Raw genomic sequence first — 22,176 nt, 5'->3', positions numbered from 1 at the left:
GATTCGCAAAACTCTCCTCTCCACGTCTCGATCAATTCTCATACCGAGAAAGCTTCGCACTTCCCCGACGTTTGTCATTTCAAACTCGTTCGCTAGACAACGCTTTACCGTCTCCACGTCACCGTCTCAGGTTGCGGCCAACCACCAGCAGGTCGTCGACAAACAAAACCAGAATCACCTGATCGTCGCCGGAACCTCTCACGTAAAGACACGGGTCACTGGAACACCTTTCAAATCCAATCTTCTCGACGAACGAATGGAACCTTGCATTCCATGCTCTCGAGGCTTGTTTCAGGCCGTACAGAGACCGATTGAGTTGGCACACTAAATCCTTCCCTTCTTCGAATCCTTCCGGTTGGGTCATGTATATTTCTTCCTCTAACTGACCGTTCAGAAATGCAGTCTTCACATCCATCTGATGGACTGCCATTTTCTGCTCGTTCGCGACAGCTAGCACCACTCGTACGGTGTCTAGTCGCGCAACCGGAGAATATGTTACGGTGTAGTCGAATCCTGCCTTCTGACTGAACCCACGAGCTACAAGTCTCGCCTTGTATCGATTTCCTCCGTCGGCCTCGTTTCGCTTTACCTTGAAGATCCTTGACTTGCACGTTATCGGGACACGGCCTTGGGGTAGCTTGACTAACGTCCACGTATCGTTCCGCTTGAGGGAATCGATCTCTTCGCGTACCGCCACCTCCCATTTTTCCCAATCCGATCTCTTCTTCATCTCAACTAACGATGTCGGCAGATTCTCTACAAAACTTGTGACATTCAGCGCGAATCCGGTGTAATCGATCTCGTACTCGCGATGCCACTCAGGTACCTTCTTCTTCCGTTCCGATTTCTGCTCCGCTGCTGCTGGTTCCGGTGACTTCGGTTCCTGCTCCGATTCTTCGCGAAGTGTTTCATCGACACAGCTGTCGAAATCATCTTCTTCAGCGCCATCCGGCTCATCAGGAATGCTGGCATCTTCATCCTCGCTTTCACTGTCAGACTCGCCTGGCTCCACAGGAACAGAGTACATGTCAGAAACACGATCCGCCTTCCGTACCATTTCCGGTCTAGCTTCTTCCTACGCTCAGTGGGAATGTGCACGTACACATCGGCTCCGAACGTTCGCAGGTTCTGTACGTTTGGCTTACGGCCCTCCCAAATTTCAAATGGGGTCTTACCTTGAGCTATTGCACTAGCAGGGCTGCGATTTGTCAGGTACGCGGCCGTCTGGATCGCAGGGCCCCAAAACTGCTTACTGACTCCACTGTCCTCGAGCATGGATCGCGCCTTCTCTACGAGCGTCCGGTTCATGCGCTCGCTAACGCCGTTCTGTTCGGGAGTGTAGGGGACGGTCCACTCGATTTGGATCCCCTTCTCCTTGCAGAAACTCTGGAACTCTCGACCATTGTATTCTCCGCCGTTGTCACAGCGGAACCGTGATATGCGCTTCTCAAATTTCGCACTCACATACGCCTCGTACTGCTTGAAACGATCGGTCACTTGATCTTTCGAGTCCATTAAGTACACTACCGTGAAACGTGTAAAGTCATCGATGAAGGTAACGAAAAACTTTTCACCTCCAATGCCCACCGGTGTCACAGGGCCACAAACATCCGAATGGATAAGTTCCAGAACTCTTTTCGATCGCCTACCCTCGCGCGCGGAAAAGGGCTTACGAGTCTGTTTGCCTACGAGGCACGGTTCGCAAACAAATTCACCACAAAACTTATCCTTCTTCGCACTCATTCCGGAAACCATTTCATTGTCGATTAGCACTTGCAAGTTCTTCGCACTCAAATGCCCGTAACGACGATGCCAGAGTTCAAGGTCTTTTGGCACTTTACCGGACGGATAAAGCACCAACTAAGACATGGTTCTTCACGAAATAAGTCTAGTTCATAGAGCTTACCACGACGCTCACCGACGGCTATCATATCCGACTCTCTTTCAATTGTCACGACACCACCGGCAAACACAACTTTCAGACCAGCAATCTCCATCTTCCGAACCGACAGGAGATTCACACGCGCTTCCGGAATGTAAAGGACGTTCTTTAGTGTGATGGGAATCGATTTTCCATTTAAAACGGTAAACAGTTTGATCTCACCGTATTCTCTTGCGACGATGGACTCTCCTTCTTTAGCAACTGAGACTGAGCATCGGCTCCTTCATCGGGACCAGCTTCTTGAACAGCGCCCGATTATTCGTGAGATGCTCAGACGAACCAGAGTCGATTATCCAGCTCACCTCTTCCGTTTTCGAAAATACACTACGATTACCATTCACAAAGCACACACCTTTTTCATCTTTTCCTAAGTGCGCACTCGATTTCGTCGATTCCTTCTTTTTGTTTTTCTCCGGACAGTCAACGATTTTGTGTCCTTCACGACCACAACCGTAACACTTCCATTTGTTCTTTTTCCTTTCTTTCCTTGTACCACCATTAATTACCACTAAATGCTGCGCCATCTGTCTTCGCTCTTCCGCTTCCACCGCCGACAACACCGCTCTTCCGCTTGGTCTCCTCGTCAAGCAATCGACACTTAACGAATTCTAACGACAAATTCTCCTCCGATACTGTTTCCTAGTGCTGTTACAACTGCTGCAAAACTCGGCCCCAACGTAAGCAACAGATAGCATACGATGTCAATGTCCTCGCACTTCGCACCGGTCGACTTGTACTCCCGGACAATCCGGTCAAATTTCAGGAAGTGATCCTGTAAACTACCACCATCGTACCGCAGTGTGAGGAGCTTCATTTGAAGGTGGAGACGAGTAGCGATGCTTTTCCGCTCGAAAACTTTTTCCATAGCCAGCCATATCGCTCTCGGGGTCTTTTTATCTTGGATATACTCCAACATGCTGTCACTGATCCGTGAAATGAGCAGTGATTTGCATTTTCTATCCTTCTTCAACCGCTTCTCCATCGCCTTCGTTATCCTGTATCCTGTATGGCTGGAGATTCGCCATCCTTCACCACCAGCTCGTCGACTTCCACTGCTTCCCGCTCGATGCTCGATTCTGAAGCTCGTGTTCCTCCAAGAGCACCAACATCCGGTACTTCCATTGTGGAAAATTCGACCCGTCGAACTGTGGGACTCGTGCCGTTTCTCCTTCCTTTTCCATTTCGATACGCGAAAAACTCACTTTTTACCGGTAACCGCGATCACTGGGCCCATAACCTAATGGGAAATGACGGGCAGTGATACATCGGCATTATGATAGAGTCACGGCGATTTACTATAAACGTGTTTTTATTTAACCTTTAAGAAAACGATCTGTTGTTGTGTAATGTAAGAAACTGAATAAATGATTTCACACGCGGTTGCCATGCGCTCGCCTGTTGACAGCTCGATTGCTGGTGGGTTCGGCCGGTTGGTCGATACAATAGGGTTCGGACGTTGCAACACTCAACACCCCCGCTCAATGTCCGGAACCTGCCAACCCCATATTGGTTCGATGCTTCTGGAACAGGCCCACTGGCAAGCCCTTGGTCATAATATCGGCTAACTGTTCACCAGTCGGGACGTAACGTACCACAATACGCCCCCGCTGAATCTCCTCATGTACACATATCGATGCTTGACGTCTACGTGCTTTAAGCGGCCAGTGTCCCGCTCGTCTTCCACCACACTCGAATAGTCGACATGTTATCCTCGTAGTACACAACCGGACTCTCCGGTTCTCTCGACAGATCCTTCAGCAGACGAACCAGCCAAACTCCGTGACACACAGCCGTGCAAAGCGCCACAAGCTCAGCTTCCGTTGATGATAAGGAAATCGTCGATTGTTTTCTCGTCAACCAGCTTACAACAGTACTGCCACACACTCGAAAGACGTATCCTGTTAGCGACCGTCTGTCCACAGGATCGTTCGCCCAATCCGCATCGGCGAAAGCATCAATCAACGATGCTTCATCCTTCGCCCGGAACACCAGTCCCAAGTCTAGCGTTCCCTTAATATAACGTAGCACTCTCTTGGTGTGTTGTACCCAATGCTGCTCAGTCGGACAGCTTTGAAATTGGCTCAGGTAGCTGACTGCTGCACACAGATCTGGTCTTGACGTCAGTGTTACGTACGTCAGACATCCGATGAGCTCTCTATACGGCTTATCGGTACGTTCCGCTTCTTCTCCTTTCCGCAAACTGTCGGACATGCCAAAACGTCGAAGCAAACTCTCCAGAAACTCTCCTTTGGCTGATTCGCAAAACTCTCCTCTCCACGTCTCGATCAATTCTCATACCGAGAAAGCTTCGCACTTCCCCGACGTTTGTCATTTCAAACTCGTTCGCTAGACAACGCTTTACCGTCTCCACGTCACCGTCTCAGGTTGCGGCCAACCACCAGCAGGTCGTCGACAAACAAAACCAGAATCACCTGATCGTCGCCGGAACCTCTCACGTAAAGACACGGGTCACTGGAACACCTTTCAAATCCAATCTTCTCGACGAACGAATGGAACCTTGCATTCCATGCTCTCGAGGCTTGTTTCAGGCCGTACAGAGACCGATTGAGTTGGCACACTAAATCCTTCCCTTCTTCGAATCCTTCCGGTTGGGTCATGTATATTTCTTCCTCTAACTGACCGTTCAGAAATGCAGTCTTCACATCCATCTGATGGACTGCCATTTTCTGCTCGTTCGCGACAGCTAGCACCACTCGTACGGTGTCTAGTCGCGCAACCGGAGAATATGTTACGGTGTAGTCGAATCCTGCCTTCTGACTGAACCCACGAGCTACAAGTCTCGCCTTGTATCGATTTCCTCCGTCGGCCTCGTTTCGCTTTACCTTGAAGATCCTTGACTTGCACGTTATCGGGACACGGCCTTGGGGTAGCTTGACTAACGTCCACGTATCGTTCCGCTTGAGGGAATCGATCTCTTCGCGTACCGCCACCTCCCATTTTTCCCAATCCGATCTCTTCTTCATCTCAACTAACGATGTCGGCAGATTCTCTACAAAACTTGTGACATTCAGCGCGAATCCGGTGTAATCGATCTCGTACTCGCGATGCCACTCAGGTACCTTCTTCTTCCGTTCCGATTTCTGCTCCGCTGCTGCTGGTTCCGGTGACTTCGGTTCCTGCTCCGATTCTTCGCGAAGTGTTTCATCGACACAGCTGTCGAAATCATCTTCTTCAGCGCCATCCGGCTCATCAGGAATGCTGGCATCTTCATCCTCGCTTTCACTGTCAGACTCGCCTGGCTCCACAGGAACAGAGTACATGTCAGAAACACGATCCGCCTTCCGTACCATTTCCGGTCTAGCTTCTTCCTACGCTCAGTGGGAATGTGCACGTACACATCGGCTCCGAACGTTCGCAGGTTCTGTACGTTTGGCTTACGGCCCTCCCAAATTTCAAATGGGGTCTTACCTTGAGCTATTGCACTAGCAGGGCTGCGATTTGTCAGGTACGCGGCCGTCTGGATCGCAGGGCCCCAAAACTGCTTACTGACTCCACTGTCCTCGAGCATGGATCGCGCCTTCTCTACGAGCGTCCGGTTCATGCGCTCGCTAACGCCGTTCTGTTCGGGAGTGTAGGGGACGGTCCACTCGATTTGGATCCCCTTCTCCTTGCAGAAACTCTGGAACTCTCGACCATTGTATTCTCCGCCGTTGTCACAGCGGAACCGTGATATGCGCTTCTCAAATTTCGCACTCACATACGCCTCGTACTGCTTGAAACGATCGGTCACTTGATCTTTCGAGTCCATTAAGTACACTACCGTGAAACGTGTAAAGTCATCGATGAAGGTAACGAAAAACTTTTCACCTCCAATGCCCACCGGTGTCACAGGGCCACAAACATCCGAATGGATAAGTTCCAGAACTCTTTTCGATCGCCTACCCTCGCGCGCGGAAAAGGGCTTACGAGTCTGTTTGCCTACGAGGCACGGTTCGCAAACAAATTCACCACAAAACTTATCCTTCTTCGCACTCATTCCGGAAACCATTTCATTGTCGATTAGCACTTGCAAGTTCTTCGCACTCAAATGCCCGTAACGACGATGCCAGAGTTCAAGGTCTTTTGGCACTTTACCGGACGGATAAAGCACCAACTAAGACATGGTTCTTCACGAAATAAGTCTAGTTCATAGAGCTTACCACGACGCTCACCGACGGCTATCATATCCGACTCTCTTTCAATTGTCACGACACCACCGGCAAACACAACTTTCAGACCAGCAATCTCCATCTTCCGAACCGACAGGAGATTCACACGCGCTTCCGGAATGTAAAGGACGTTCTTTAGTGTGATGGGAATCGATTTTCCATTTAAAACGGTAAACAGTTTGATCTCACCGTATTCTCTTGCGACGATGGACTCTCCTTCTTTAGCAACTGAGACTGAGCATCGGCTCCTTCATCGGGACCAGCTTCTTGAACAGCGCCCGATTATTCGTGAGATGCTCAGACGAACCAGAGTCGATTATCCAGCTCACCTCTTCCGTTTTCGAAAATACACTACGATTACCATTCACAAAGCACACACCTTTTTCATCTTTTCCTAAGTGCGCACTCGATTTCGTCGATTCCTTCTTTTTGTTTTTCTCCGGACAGTCAACGATTTTGTGTCCTTCACGACCACAACCGTAACACTTCCATTTGTTCTTTTTCCTTTCTTTCCTTGTACCACCATTAATTACCACTAAATGCTGCGCCATCTGTCTTCGCTCTTCCGCTTCCACCGCCGACAACACCGCTCTTCCGCTTGGTCTCCTCGTCAAGCAATCGACACTTAACGAATTCTAACGACAAATTCTCCTCCGATACTGTTTCCTAGTGCTGTTACAACTGCTGCAAAACTCGGCCCCAACGTAAGCAACAGATAGCATACGATGTCAATGTCCTCGCACTTCGCACCGGTCGACTTGTACTCCCGGACAATCCGGTCAAATTTCAGGAAGTGATCCTGTAAACTACCACCATCGTACCGCAGTGTGAGGAGCTTCATTTGAAGGTGGAGACGAGTAGCGATGCTTTTCCGCTCGAAAACTTTTTCCATAGCCAGCCATATCGCTCTCGGGGTCTTTTTATCTTGGATATACTCCAACATGCTGTCACTGATCCGTGAAATGAGCAGTGATTTGCATTTTCTATCCTTCTTCAACCGCTTCTCCATCGCCTTCGTTATCCTGTATCCTGTATGGCTGGAGATTCGCCATCCTTCACCACCAGCTCGTCGACTTCCACTGCTTCCCGCTCGATGCTCGATTCTGAAGCTCGTGTTCCTCCAAGAGCACCAACATCCGGTACTTCCATTGTGGAAAATTCGACCCGTCGAACTGTGGGACTCGTGCCGTTTCTCCTTCCTTTTCCATTTCGATACGCGAAAAACTCACTTTTTACCGGTAACCGCGATCACTGGGCCCATAACCTAATGGGAAATGACGGGCAGTGATACATCGGCATTATGATAGAGTCACGGCGATTTACTATAAACGTGTTTTTATTTAACCTTTAAGAAAACGATCTGTTGTTGTGTAATGTAAGAAACTGAATAAATGATTTCACACGCGGTTGCCATGCGCTCGCCTGTTGACAGCTCGATTGCTGGTGGGTTCGGCCGGTTGGTCGATACAATAGGGTTCGGACGTTGCAACACTCAACACCCCCGCTCAATGTCCGGAACCTGCCAACCCCATATTGGTTCGATGCTTCTGGAACAGGCCCACTGGCAAGCCCTTGGTCATAATATCGGCTAACTGTTCACCAGTCGGGACGTAACGTACCACAATACGCCCCCGCTGAATCTCCTCATGTACACATATCGATGCTTGACGTCTACGTGCTTTAAGCGGCCAGTGTCCCGCTCGTCTTCCACCACACTCGAATCGTCGACATGTTATCCTCGTAGTACACAACCGGACTCTCCGGTTCTCTCGACAGATCCTTCAGCAGACGAACCAGCCAAACTCCGTGACACACAGCCGTGCAAAGCGCCACAAGCTCAGCTTCCGTTGATGATAAGGAAATCGTCGATTGTTTTCTCGTCAACCAGCTTACAACAGTACTGCCACACACTCGAAAGACGTATCCTGTTAGCGACCGTCTGTCCACAGGATCGTTCGCCCAATCCGCATCGGCGAAAGCATCAATCAACGATGCTTCATCCTTCGCCCGGAACACCAGTCCCAAGTCTAGCGTTCCCTTAATATAACGTAGCACTCTCTTGGTGTGTTGTACCCAATGCTGCTCAGTCGGACAGCTTTGAAATTGGCTCAGGTAGCTGACTGCTGCACACAGATCTGGTCTTGACGTCAGTGTTACGTACGTCAGACATCCGATGAGCTCTCTATACGGCTTATCGGTACGTTCCGCTTCTTCTCCTTTCCGCAAACTGTCGGACATGCCAAAACGTCGAAGCAAACTCTCCAGAAACTCTCCTTTGGCTGATTCGCAAAACTCTCCTCTCCACGTCTCGATCAATTCTCATACCGAGAAAGCTTCGCACTTCCCCGACGTTTGTCATTTCAAACTCGTTCGCTAGACAACGCTTTACCGTCTCCACGTCACCGTCTCAGGTTGCGGCCAACCACCAGCAGGTCGTCGACAAACAAAACCAGAATCACCTGATCGTCGCCGGAACCTCTCACGTAAAGACACGGGTCACTGGAACACCTTTCAAATCCAATCTTCTCGACGAACGAATGGAACCTTGCATTCCATGCTCTCGAGGCTTGTTTCAGGCCGTACAGAGACCGATTGAGTTGGCACACTAAATCCTTCCCTTCTTCGAATCCTTCCGGTTGGGTCATGTATATTTCTTCCTCTAACTGACCGTTCAGAAATGCAGTCTTCACATCCATCTGATGGACTGCCATTTTCTGCTCGTTCGCGACAGCTAGCACCACTCGTACGGTGTCTAGTCGCGCAACCGGAGAATATGTTACGGTGTAGTCGAATCCTGCCTTCTGACTGAACCCACGAGCTACAAGTCTCGCCTTGTATCGATTTCCTCCGTCGGCCTCGTTTCGCTTTACCTTGAAGATCCTTGACTTGCACGTTATCGGGACACGGCCTTGGGGTAGCTTGACTAACGTCCACGTATCGTTCCGCTTGAGGGAATCGATCTCTTCGCGTACCGCCACCTCCCATTTTTCCCAATCCGATCTCTTCTTCATCTCAACTAACGATGTCGGCAGATTCTCTACAAAACTTGTGACATTCAGCGCGAATCCGGTGTAATCGATCTCGTACTCGCGATGCCACTCAGGTACCTTCTTCTTCCGTTCCGATTTCTGCTCCGCTGCTGCTGGTTCCGGTGACTTCGGTTCCTGCTCCGATTCTTCGCGAAGTGTTTCATCGACACAGCTGTCGAAATCATCTTCTTCAGCGCCATCCGGCTCATCAGGAATGCTGGCATCTTCATCCTCGCTTTCACTGTCAGACTCGCCTGGCTCCACAGGAACAGAGTACATGTCAGAAACACGATCCGCCTTCCGTACCATTTCCGGTCTAGCTTCTTCCTACGCTCAGTGGGAATGTGCACGTACACATCGGCTCCGAACGTTCGCAGGTTCTGTACGTTTGGCTTACGGCCCTCCCAAATTTCAAATGGGGTCTTACCTTGAGCTATTGCACTAGCAGGGCTGCGATTTGTCAGGTACGCGGCCGTCTGGATCGCAGGGCCCCAAAACTGCTTACTGACTCCACTGTCCTCGAGCATGGATCGCGCCTTCTCTACGAGCGTCCGGTTCATGCGCTCGCTAACGCCGTTCTGTTCGGGAGTGTAGGGGACGGTCCACTCGATTTGGATCCCCTTCTCCTTGCAGAAACTCTGGAACTCTCGACCATTGTATTCTCCGCCGTTGTCACAGCGGAACCGTGATATGCGCTTCTCAAATTTCGCACTCACATACGCCTCGTACTGCTTGAAACGATCGGTCACTTGATCTTTCGAGTCCATTAAGTACACTACCGTGAAACGTGTAAAGTCATCGATGAAGGTAACGAAAAACTTTTCACCTCCAATGCCCACCGGTGTCACAGGGCCACAAACATCCGAATGGATAAGTTCCAGAACTCTTTTCGATCGCCTACCCTCGCGCGCGGAAAAGGGCTTACGAGTCTGTTTGCCTACGAGGCACGGTTCGCAAACAAATTCACCACAAAACTTATCCTTCTTCGCACTCATTCCGGAAACCATTTCATTGTCGATTAGCACTTGCAAGTTCTTCGCACTCAAATGCCCGTAACGACGATGCCAGAGTTCAAGGTCTTTTGGCACTTTACCGGACGGATAAAGCACCAACTAAGACATGGTTCTTCACGAAATAAGTCTAGTTCATAGAGCTTACCACGACGCTCACCGACGGCTATCATATCCGACTCTCTTTCAATTGTCACGACACCACCGGCAAACACAACTTTCAGACCAGCAATCTCCATCTTCCGAACCGACAGGAGATTCACACGCGCTTCCGGAATGTAAAGGACGTTCTTTAGTGTGATGGGAATCGATTTTCCATTTAAAACGGTAAACAGTTTGATCTCACCGTATTCTCTTGCGACGATGGACTCTCCTTCTTTAGCAACTGAGACTGAGCATCGGCTCCTTCATCGGGACCAGCTTCTTGAACAGCGCCCGATTATTCGTGAGATGCTCAGACGAACCAGAGTCGATTATCCAGCTCACCTCTTCCGTTTTCGAAAATACACTACGATTACCATTCACAAAGCACACACCTTTTTCATCTTTTCCTAAGTGCGCACTCGATTTCGTCGATTCCTTCTTTTTGTTTTTCTCCGGACAGTCAACGATTTTGTGTCCTTCACGACCACAACCGTAACACTTCCATTTGTTCTTTTTCCTTTCTTTCCTTGTACCACCATTAATTACCACTAAATGCTGCGCCATCTGTCTTCGCTCTTCCGCTTCCACCGCCGACAACACCGCTCTTCCGCTTGGTCTCCTCGTCAAGCAATCGACACTTAACGAATTCTAACGACAAATTCTCCTCCGATACTGTTTCCTAGTGCTGTTACAACTGCTGCAAAACTCGGCCCCAACGTAAGCAACAGATAGCATACGATGTCAATGTCCTCGCACTTCGCACCGGTCGACTTGTACTCCCGGACAATCCGGTCAAATTTCAGGAAGTGATCCTGTAAACTACCACCATCGTACCGCAGTGTGAGGAGCTTCATTTGAAGGTGGAGACGAGTAGCGATGCTTTTCCGCTCGAAAACTTTTTCCATAGCCAGCCATATCGCTCTCGGGGTCTTTTTATCTTGGATATACTCCAACATGCTGTCACTGATCCGTGAAATGAGCAGTGATTTGCATTTTCTATCCTTCTTCAACCGCTTCTCCATCGCCTTCGTTATCCTGTATCCTGTATGGCTGGAGATTCGCCATCCTTCACCACCAGCTCGTCGACTTCCACTGCTTCCCGCTCGATGCTCGATTCTGAAGCTCGTGTTCCTCCAAGAGCACCAACATCCGGTACTTCCATTGTGGAAAATTCGACCCGTCGAACTGTGGGACTCGTGCCGTTTCTCCTTCCTTTTCCATTTCGATACGCGAAAAACTCACTTTTTACCGGTAACCGCGATCACTGGGCCCATAACCTAATGGGAAATGACGGGCAGTGATACATCGGCATTATGATAGAGTCACGGCGATTTACTATAAACGTGTTTTTATTTAACCTTTAAGAAAACGATCTGTTGTTGTGTAATGTAAGAAACTGAATAAATGATTTCACACGCGGTTGCCATGCGCTCGCCTGTTGACAGCTCGATTGCTGGTGGGTTCGGCCGGTTGGTCGATACAATAGGGTTCGGACGTTGCAACACTCAACACCCCCGCTCAATGTCCGGAACCTGCCAACCCCATATTGGTTCGATGCTTCTGGAACAGGCCCACTGGCAAGCCCTTGGTCATAATATCGGCTAACTGTTCACCAGTCGGGACGTAACGTACCACAATACGCCCCCGCTGAATCTCCTCATGTACACATATCGATGCTTGACGTCTACGTGCTTTAAGCGGCCAGTGTCCCGCTCGTCTTCCACCACACTCGAATCGTCGACATGTTATCCTCGTAGTACACAACCGGACTCTCCGGTTCTCTCGACAGATCCTTCAGCAGACGAACCAGCCAAACTCCGTGACACACAGCCGTGCAAAGCGCCACAAGCTCAGCTTCCGTTGATGATAAGGAAATCGTCGATTGTTTTCTCGTCAACCAGCTTACAACAGTACTGCCACACACTCGAAAGACGTATCCTGTTAGCGACCGTCTGTCCACAGGATCGTTCGCCCAATCCGCATCGGCGAAAGCATCAATCAACGATGCTTCATCCTTCGCCCGGAACACCAGTCCCAAGTCTAGCGTTCCCTTAATATAACGTAGCACTCTCTTGGTGTGTTGTACCCAATGCTGCTCAGTCGGACAGCTTTGAAATTGGCTCAGGTAGCTGACTGCTGCACACAGATCTGGTCTTGACGTCAGTGTTACGTACGTCAGACATCCGATGAGCTCTCTATACGGCTTATCGGTACGTTCCGCTTCTTCTCCTTTCCGCAAACTGTCGGACATGCCAAAACGTCGAAGCAAACTCTCCAGAAACTCTCCTTTGGCTGATTCGCAAAACTCTCCTCTCCACGTCTCGATCAATTCTCATACCGAGAAAGCTTCGCACTTCCCCGACGTTTGTCATTTCAAACTCGTTCGCTAGACAACGCTTTACCGTCTCCACGTCACCGTCTCAGGTTGCGGCCAACCACCAGCAGGTCGTCGACAAACAAAACCAGAATCACCTGATCGTCGCCGGAACCTCTCACGTAAAGACACGGGTCACTGGAACACCTTTCAAATCCAATCTTCTCGACGAACGAATGGAACCTTGCATTCCATGCTCTCGAGGCTTGTTTCAGGCCGTACAGAGACCGATTGAGTTGGCACACTAAATCCTTCCCTTCTTCGAATCCTTCCGGTTGGGTCATGTATATTTCTTCCTCTAACTGACCGTTCAGAAATGCAGTCTTCACATCCATCTGATGGACTGCCATTTTCTGCTCGTTCGCGACAGCTAGCACCACTCGTACGGTGTCTAGTCGCGCAACCGGAGAATATGTTACGGTGTAGTCGAATCCTGCCTTCTGACTGAACCCACGAGCTACAAGTCTCGCCTTGTATCGATTTCCTCCGTCGGCCTCGTTTCGCTTTACCTTGAAGATCCTTGACTTGCACGTTATCGGGACACGGCCTTGGGGTAGCTTGACTAACGTCCACGTATCGTTCCGCTTGAGGGAATCGATCTCTTCGCGTACCGCCACCTCCCATTTTTCCCAATCCGATCTCTTCTTCATCTCAACTAACGATGTCGGCAGATTCTCTACAAAACTTGTGACATTCAGCGCGAATCCGGTGTAATCGATCTCGTACTCGCGATGCCACTCAGGTACCTTCTTCTTCCGTTCCGATTTCTGCTCCGCTGCTGCTGGTTCCGGTGACTTCGGTTCCTGCTCCGATTCTTCGCGAAGTGTTTCATCGACACAGCTGTCGAAATCATCTTCTTCAGCGCCATCCGGCTCATCAGGAATGCTGGCATCTTCATCCTCGCTTTCACTGTCAGACTCGCCTGGCTCCACAGGAACAGAGTACATGTCAGAAACACGATCCGCCTTCCGTACCATTTCCGGTCTAGCTTCTTCCTACGCTCAGTGGGAATGTGCACGTACACATCGGCTCCGAACGTTCGCAGGTTCTGTACGTTTGGCTTACGGCCCTCCCAAATTTCAAATGGGGTCTTACCTTGAGCTATTGCACTAGCAGGGCTGCGATTTGTCAGGTACGCGGCCGTCTGGATCGCAGGGCCCCAAAACTGCTTACTGACTCCACTGTCCTCGAGCATGGATCGCGCCTTCTCTACGAGCGTCCGGTTCATGCGCTCGCTAACGCCGTTCTGTTCGGGAGTGTAGGGGACGGTCCACTCGATTTGGATCCCCTTCTCCTTGCAGAAACTCTGGAACTCTCGACCATTGTATTCTCCGCCGTTGTCACAGCGGAACCGTGATATGCGCTTCTCAAATTTCGCACTCACATACGCCTCGTACTGCTTGAAACGATCGGTCACTTGATCTTTCGAGTCCATTAAGTACACTACCGTGAAACGTGTAAAGTCATCGATGAAGGTAACGAAAAACTTTTCACCTCCAATGCCCACCGGTGTCACAGGGCCACAAACATCCGAATGGATAAGTTCCAGAACTCTTTTCGATCGCCTACCCTCGCGCGCGGAAAAGGGCTTACGAGTCTGTTTGCCTACGAGGCACGGTTCGCAAACAAATTCACCACAAAACTTATCCTTCTTCGCACTCATTCCGGAAACCATTTCATTGTCGATTAGCACTTGCAAGTTCTTCGCACTCAAATGCCCGTAACGACGATGCCAGAGTTCAAGGTCTTTTGGCACTTTACCGGACGGATAAAGCACCAACTAAGACATGGTTCTTCACGAAATAAGTCTAGTTCATAGAGCTTACCACGACGCTCACCGACGGCTATCATATCCGACTCTCTTTCAATTGTCACGACACCACCGGCAAACACAACTTTCAGACCAGCAATCTCCATCTTCCGAACCGACAGGAGATTCACACGCGCTTCCGGAATGTAAAGGACGTTCTTTAGTGTGATGGGAATCGATTTTCCATTTAAAACGGTAAACAGTTTGATCTCACCGTATTCTCTTGCGACGATGGACTCTCCTTCTTTAGCAACTGAGACTGAGCATCGGCTCCTTCATCGGGACCAGCTTCTTGAACAGCGCCCGATTATTCGTGAGATGCTCAGACGAACCAGAGTCGATTATCCAGCTCACCTCTTCCGTTTTCGAAAATACACTACGATTACCATTCACAAAGCACACACCTTTTTCATCTTTTCCTAAGTGCGCACTCGATTTCGTCGATTCCTTCTTTTTGTTTTTCTCCGGACAGTCAACGATTTTGTGTCCTTCACGACCACAACCGTAACACTTCCATTTGTTCTTTTTCCTTTCTTTCCTTGTACCACCATTAATTACCACTAAATGCTGCGCCATCTGTCTTCGCTCTTCCGCTTCCACCGCCGACAACACCGCTCTTCCGCTTGGTCTCCTCGTCAAGCAATCGACACTTAACGAATTCTAACGACAAATTCTCCTCCGATACTGTTTCCTAGTGCTGTTACAACTGCTGCAAAACTCGGCCCCAACGTAAGCAACAGATAGCATACGATGTCAATGTCCTCGCACTTCGCACCGGTCGACTTGTACTCCCGGACAATCCGGTCAAATTTCAGGAAGTGATCCTGTAAACTACCACCATCGTACCGCAGTGTGAGGAGCTTCATTTGAAGGTGGAGACGAGTAGCGATGCTTTTCCGCTCGAAAACTTTTTCCATAGCCAGCCATATCGCTCTCGGGGTCTTTTTATCTTGGATATACTCCAACATGCTGTCACTGATCCGTGAAATGAGCAGTGATTTGCATTTTCTATCCTTCTTCAACCGCTTCTCCATCGCCTTCGTTATCCTGTATCCTGTATGGCTGGAGATTCGCCATCCTTCACCACCAGCTCGTCGACTTCCACTGCTTCCCGCTCGATGCTCGATTCTGAAGCTCGTGTTCCTCCAAGAGCACCAACATCCGGTACTTCCATTGTGGAAAATTCGACCCGTCGAACTGTGGGACTCGTGCCGTTTCTCCTTCCTTTTCCATTTCGATACGCGAAAAACTCACTTTTTACCGGTAACCGCGATCACTGGGCCCATAACCTAATGGGAAATGACGGGCAGTGATACATCGGCATTATGATAGAGTCACGGCGATTTACTATAAACGTGTTTTTATTTAACCTTTAAGAAAACGATCTGTTGTTGTGTAATGTAAGAAACTGAATAAATGATTTCACACGCGGTTGCCATGCGCTCGCCTGTTGACAGCTCGATTGCTGGTGGGTTCGGCCGGTTGGTCGATACAATAGGGTTCGGACGTTGCAACACTCAACACCCCCGCTCAATGTCCGGAACCTGCCAACCCCATATTGGTTCGATGCTTCTGGAACAGGCCCACTGGCAAGCCCTTGGTCATAATATCGGCTAACTGTTCACCAGTCGGGACGTAACGTACCACAATACGCCCCCGCTGAATCTCCTCATGTACACATATCGATGCTTGACGTCTACGTGCTTTAAGCGGCCAGTGTCCCGCTCGTCTTCCACCACACTCGAATCGTCGACATGTTATCCTCGTAGTACACAACCGGACTCTCCGGTTCTCTCGACAGATCCTTCAGCAGACGAACCAGCCAAACTCCGTGACACACAGCCGTGCAAAGCGCCACAAGCTCAGCTTCCGTTGATGATAAGGAAATCGTCGATTGTTTTCTCGTCAACCAGCTTACAACAGTACTGCCACACACTCGAAAGACGTATCCTGTTAGCGACCGTCTGTCCACAGGATCGTTCGCCCAATCCGCATCGGCGAAAGCATCAATCAACGATGCTTCATCCTTCGCCCGGAACACCAGTCCCAAGTCTAGCGTTCCCTTAATATAACGTAGCACTCTCTTGGTGTGTTGTACCCAATGCTGCTCAGTCGGACAGCTTTGAAATTGGCTCAGGTAGCTGACTGCTGCACACAGATCTGGTCTTGACGTCAGTGTTACGTACGTCAGACATCCGATGAGCTCTCTATACGGCTTATCGGTACGTTCCGCTTCTTCTCCTTTCCGCAAACTGTCGGACATGCCAAAACGTCGAAGCAAACTCTCCAGAAACTCTCCTTTGGCTGATTCGCAAAACTCTCCTCTCCACGTCTCGATCAATTCTCATACCGAGAAAGCTTCGCACTTCCCCGACGTTTGTCATTTCAAACTCGTTCGCTAGACAACGCTTTACCGTCTCCACGTCACCGTCTCAGGTTGCGGCCAACCACCAGCAGGTCGTCGACAAACAAAACCAGAATCACCTGATCGTCGCCGGAACCTCTCACGTAAAGACACGGGTCACTGGAACACCTTTCAAATCCAATCTTCTCGACGAACGAATGGAACCTTGCATTCCATGCTCTCGAGGCTTGTTTCAGGCCGTACAGAGACCGATTGAGTTGGCACACTAAATCCTTCCCTTCTTCGAATCCTTCCGGTTGGGTCATGTATATTTCTTCCTCTAACTGACCGTTCAGAAATGCAGTCTTCACATCCATCTGATGGACTGCCATTTTCTGCTCGTTCGCGACAGCTAGCACCACTCGTACGGTGTCTAGTCGCGCAACCGGAGAATATGTTACGGTGTAGTCGAATCCTGCCTTCTGACTGAACCCACGAGCTACAAGTCTCGCCTTGTATCGATTTCCTCCGTCGGCCTCGTTTCGCTTTACCTTGAAGATCCTTGACTTGCACGTTATCGGGACACGGCCTTGGGGTAGCTTGACTAACGTCCACGTATCGTTCCGCTTGAGGGAATCGATCTCTTCGCGTACCGCCACCTCCCATTTTTCCCAATCCGATCTCTTCTTCATCTCAACTAACGATGTCGGCAGATTCTCTACAAAACTTGTGACATTCAGCGCGAATCCGGTGTAATCGATCTCGTACTCGCGATGCCACTCAGGTACCTTCTTCTTCCGTTCCGATTTCTGCTCCGCTGCTGCTGGTTCCGGTGACTTCGGTTCCTGCTCCGATTCTTCGCGAAGTGTTTCATCGACACAGCTGTCGAAATCATCTTCTTCAGCGCCATCCGGCTCATCAGGAATGCTGGCATCTTCATCCTCGCTTTCACTGTCAGACTCGCCTGGCTCCACAGGAACAGAGTACATGTCAGAAACACGATCCGCCTTCCGTACCATTTCCGGTCTAGCTTCTTCCTACGCTCAGTGGGAATGTGCACGTACACATCGGCTCCGAACGTTCGCAGGTTCTGTACGTTTGGCTTACGGCCCTCCCAAATTTCAAATGGGGTCTTACCTTGAGCTATTGCACTAGCAGGGCTGCGATTTGTCAGGTACGCGGCCGTCTGGATCGCAGGGCCCCAAAACTGCTTACTGACTCCACTGTCCTCGAGCATGGATCGCGCCTTCTCTACGAGCGTCCGGTTCATGCGCTCGCTAACGCCGTTCTGTTCGGGAGTGTAGGGGACGGTCCACTCGATTTGGATCCCCTTCTCCTTGCAGAAACTCTGGAACTCTCGACCATTGTATTCTCCGCCGTTGTCACAGCGGAACCGTGATATGCGCTTCTCAAATTTCGCACTCACATACGCCTCGTACTGCTTGAAACGATCGGTCACTTGATCTTTCGAGTCCATTAAGTACACTACCGTGAAACGTGTAAAGTCATCGATGAAGGTAACGAAAAACTTTTCACCTCCAATGCCCACCGGTGTCACAGGGCCACAAACATCCGAATGGATAAGTTCCAGAACTCTTTTCGATCGCCTACCCTCGCGCGCGGAAAAGGGCTTACGAGTCTGTTTGCCTACGAGGCACGGTTCGCAAACAAATTCACCACAAAACTTATCCTTCTTCGCACTCATTCCGGAAACCATTTCATTGTCGATTAGCACTTGCAAGTTCTTCGCACTCAAATGCCCGTAACGACGATGCCAGAGTTCAAGGTCTTTTGGCACTTTACCGGACGGATAAAGCACCAACTAAGACATGGTTCTTCACGAAATAAGTCTAGTTCATAGAGCTTACCACGACGCTCACCGACGGCTATCATATCCGACTCTCTTTCAATTGTCACGACACCACCGGCAAACACAACTTTCAGACCAGCAATCTCCATCTTCCGAACCGACAGGAGATTCACACGCGCTTCCGGAATGTAAAGGACGTTCTTTAGTGTGATGGGAATCGATTTTCCATTTAAAACGGTAAACAGTTTGATCTCACCGTATTCTCTTGCGACGATGGACTCTCCTTCTTTAGCAACTGAGACTGAGCATCGGCTCCTTCATCGGGACCAGCTTCTTGAACAGCGCCCGATTATTCGTGAGATGCTCAGACGAACCAGAGTCGATTATCCAGCTCACCTCTTCCGTTTTCGAAAATACACTACGATTACCATTCACAAAGCACACACCTTTTTCATCTTTTCCTAAGTGCGCACTCGATTTCGTCGATTCCTTCTTTTTGTTTTTCTCCGGACAGTCAACGATTTTGTGTCCTTCACGACCACAACCGTAACACTTCCATTTGTTCTTTTTCCTTTCTTTCCTTGTACCACCATTAATTACCACTAAATGCTGCGCCATCTGTCTTCGCTCTTCCGCTTCCACCGCCGACAACACCGCTCTTCCGCTTGGTCTCCTCGTCAAGCAATCGACACTTAACGAATTCTAACGACAAATTCTCCTCCGATACTGTTTCCTAGTGCTGTTACAACTGCTGCAAAACTCGGCCCCAACGTAAGCAACAGATAGCATACGATGTCAATGTCCTCGCACTTCGCACCGGTCGACTTGTACTCCCGGACAATCCGGTCAAATTTCAGGAAGTGATCCTGTAAACTACCACCATCGTACCGCAGTGTGAGGAGCTTCATTTGAAGGTGGAGACGAGTAGCGATGCTTTTCCGCTCGAAAACTTTTTCCATAGCCAGCCATATCGCTCTCGGGGTCTTTTTATCTTGGATATACTCCAACATGCTGTCACTGATCCGTGAAATGAGCAGTGATTTGCATTTTCTATCCTTCTTCAACCGCTTCTCCATCGCCTTCGTTATCCTGTATCCTGTATGGCTGGAGATTCGCCATCCTTCACCACCAGCTCGTCGACTTCCACTGCTTCCCGCTCGATGCTCGATTCTGAAGCTCGTGTTCCTCCAAGAGCACCAACATCCGGTACTTCCATTGTGGAAAATTCGACCCGTCGAACTGTGGGACTCGTGCCGTTTCTCCTTCCTTTTCCATTTCGATACGCGAAAAACTCACTTTTTACCGGTAACCGCGATCACTGGGCCCATAACCTAATGGGAAATGACGGGCAGTGATACATCGGCATTATGATAGAGTCACGGCGATTTACTATAAACGTGTTTTTATTTAACCTTTAAGAAAACGATCTGTTGTTGTGTAATGTAAGAAACTGAATAAATGATTTCACACGCGGTTGCCATGCGCTCGCCTGTTGACAGCTCGATTGCTGGTGGGTTCGGCCGGTTGGTCGATACAATAGGGTTCGGACGTTGCAAACACTCAACACCCCCGCTCAATGTCCGGAACCTGCCAACCCCATATTGGTTCGATGCTTCTGGAACAGGCCCACTGGCAAGCCCTTGGTCATAATATCGGCTAACTGTTCACCAGTCGGGACGTAACGTACCACAATACGCCCCCGCTGAATCTCCTCATGTACACATATCGATGCTTGACGTCTACGTGCTTTAAGCGGCCAGTGTCCCGCTCGTCTTCCACCACACTCGAATCGTCGACATGTTATCCTCGTAGTACACAACCGGACTCTCCGGTTCTCTCGACAGATCCTTCAGCAGACGAACCAGCCAAACTCCGTGACACACAGCCGTGCAAAGCGCCACAAGCTCAGCTTCCGTTGATGATAAGGAAATCGTCGATTGTTTTCTCGTCAACCAGCTTACAACAGTACTGCCACACACTCGAAAGACGTATCCTGTTAGCGACCGTCTGTCCACAGGATCGTTCGCCCAATCCGCATCGGCGAAAGCATCAATCAACGATGCTTCATCCTTCGCCCGGAACACCAGTCCCAAGTCTAGCGTTCCCTTAATATAACGTAGCACTCTCTTGGTGTGTTGTACCCAATGCTGCTCAGTCGGACAGCTTTGAAATTGGCTCAGGTAGCTGACTGCTGCACACAGATCTGGTCTTGACGTCAGTGTTACGTACGTCAGACATCCGATGAGCTCTCTATACGGCTTATCGGTACGTTCCGCTTCTTCTCCTTTCCGCAAACTGTCGGACATGCCAAAACGTCGAAGCAAACTCTCCAGAAACTCTCCTTTGGCTGATTCGCAAAACTCTCCTCTCCACGTCTCGATCAATTCTCATACCGAGAAAGCTTCGCACTTCCCCGACGTTTGTCATTTCAAACTCGTTCGCTAGACAACGCTTTACCGTCTCCACGTCACCGTCTCAGGTTGCGGCCAACCACCAGCAGGTCGTCGACAAACAAAACCAGAATCACCTGATCGTCGCCGGAACCTCTCACGTAAAGACACGGGTCACTGGAACACCTTTCAAATCCAATCTTCTCGACGAACGAATGGAACCTTGCATTCCATGCTCTCGAGGCTTGTTTCAGGCCGTACAGAGACCGATTGAGTTGGCACACTAAATCCTTCCCTTCTTCGAATCCTTCCGGTTGGGTCATGTATATTTCTTCCTCTAACTGACCGTTCAGAAATGCAGTCTTCACATCCATCTGATGGACTGCCATTTTCTGCTCGTTCGCGACAGCTAGCACCACTCGTACGGTGTCTAGTCGCGCAACCGGAGAATATGTTACGGTGTAGTCGAATCCTGCCTTCTGACTGAACCCACGAGCTACAAGTCTCGCCTTGTATCGATTTCCTCCGTCGGCCTCGTTTCGCTTTACCTTGAAGATCCTTGACTTGCACGTTATCGGGACACGGCCTTGGGGTAGCTTGACTAACGTCCACGTATCGTTCCGCTTGAGGGAATCGATCTCTTCGCGTACCGCCACCTCCCATTTTTCCCAATCCGATCTCTTCTTCATCTCAACTAACGATGTCGGCAGATTCTCTACAAAACTTGTGACATTCAGCGCGAATCCGGTGTAATCGATCTCGTACTCGCGATGCCACTCAGGTACCTTCTTCTTCCGTTCCGATTTCTGCTCCGCTGCTGCTGGTTCCGGTGACTTCGGTTCCTGCTCCGATTCTTCGCGAAGTGTTTCATCGACACAGCTGTCGAAATCATCTTCTTCAGCGCCATCCGGCTCATCAGGAATGCTGGCATCTTCATCCTCGCTTTCACTGTCAGACTCGCCTGGCTCCACAGGAACAGAGTACATGTCAGAAACACGATCCGCCTTCCGTACCATTTCCGGTCTAGCTTCTTCCTACGCTCAGTGGGAATGTGCACGTACACATCGGCTCCGAACGTTCGCAGGTTCTGTACGTTTGGCTTACGGCCCTCCCAAATTTCAAATGGGGTCTTACCTTGAGCTATTGCACTAGCA

The 22,176-nt window shown here is 49.9% G+C and overlaps 5 protein-coding genes across 5 annotated transcripts; all 5 read right to left on the bottom strand.

The window, feature by feature from the left end:
- Window positions 1-3,595: 3,595 nt before the first annotated feature.
- LOC129781488 (uncharacterized) lies at window positions 3,596-4,153 on the bottom strand. The gene has a single exon (XM_055789194.1). It carries the CDS (start codon window positions 4,151-4,153, stop codon window positions 3,596-3,598), a length of 558 nt encoding a protein of 185 aa, XP_055645169.1.
- A 3,638-nt stretch (window positions 4,154-7,791) lies between these two features.
- On the bottom strand, window positions 7,792-8,349 carry LOC129781487 (uncharacterized). The gene has a single exon (XM_055789192.1). The coding sequence runs from the start codon at window positions 8,347-8,349 to the stop codon at window positions 7,792-7,794; it is 558 nt and encodes a 185-aa protein (XP_055645167.1).
- Window positions 8,350-11,987: 3,638 nt separating this feature from the next.
- On the bottom strand, window positions 11,988-12,545 carry LOC129781486 (uncharacterized). The gene has a single exon (XM_055789191.1). The coding sequence runs from the start codon at window positions 12,543-12,545 to the stop codon at window positions 11,988-11,990; it is 558 nt and encodes a 185-aa protein (XP_055645166.1).
- A 3,638-nt stretch (window positions 12,546-16,183) lies between these two features.
- Window positions 16,184-16,741, bottom strand: LOC129781485 (uncharacterized). Its single transcript, XM_055789190.1, has one exon. The coding sequence runs from the start codon at window positions 16,739-16,741 to the stop codon at window positions 16,184-16,186; it is 558 nt and encodes a 185-aa protein (XP_055645165.1).
- Window positions 16,742-20,380: 3,639 nt separating this feature from the next.
- On the bottom strand, window positions 20,381-20,938 carry LOC129781492 (uncharacterized). Its single transcript, XM_055789198.1, has one exon. The coding sequence runs from the start codon at window positions 20,936-20,938 to the stop codon at window positions 20,381-20,383; it is 558 nt and encodes a 185-aa protein (XP_055645173.1).
- Window positions 20,939-22,176: the final 1,238 nt, after the last annotated feature.

Source organism: Toxorhynchites rutilus, unplaced genomic scaffold, assembly GCF_029784135.1.
Source record: "Toxorhynchites rutilus septentrionalis strain SRP unplaced genomic scaffold, ASM2978413v1 HiC_scaffold_115, whole genome shotgun sequence".
Taxonomy (NCBI): domain Eukaryota; kingdom Metazoa; phylum Arthropoda; class Insecta; order Diptera; family Culicidae; genus Toxorhynchites; species Toxorhynchites rutilus.
Note: the sequence above shows the minus strand (reverse complement) of the source record. Positions and strands in the feature narration are given on the sequence as shown.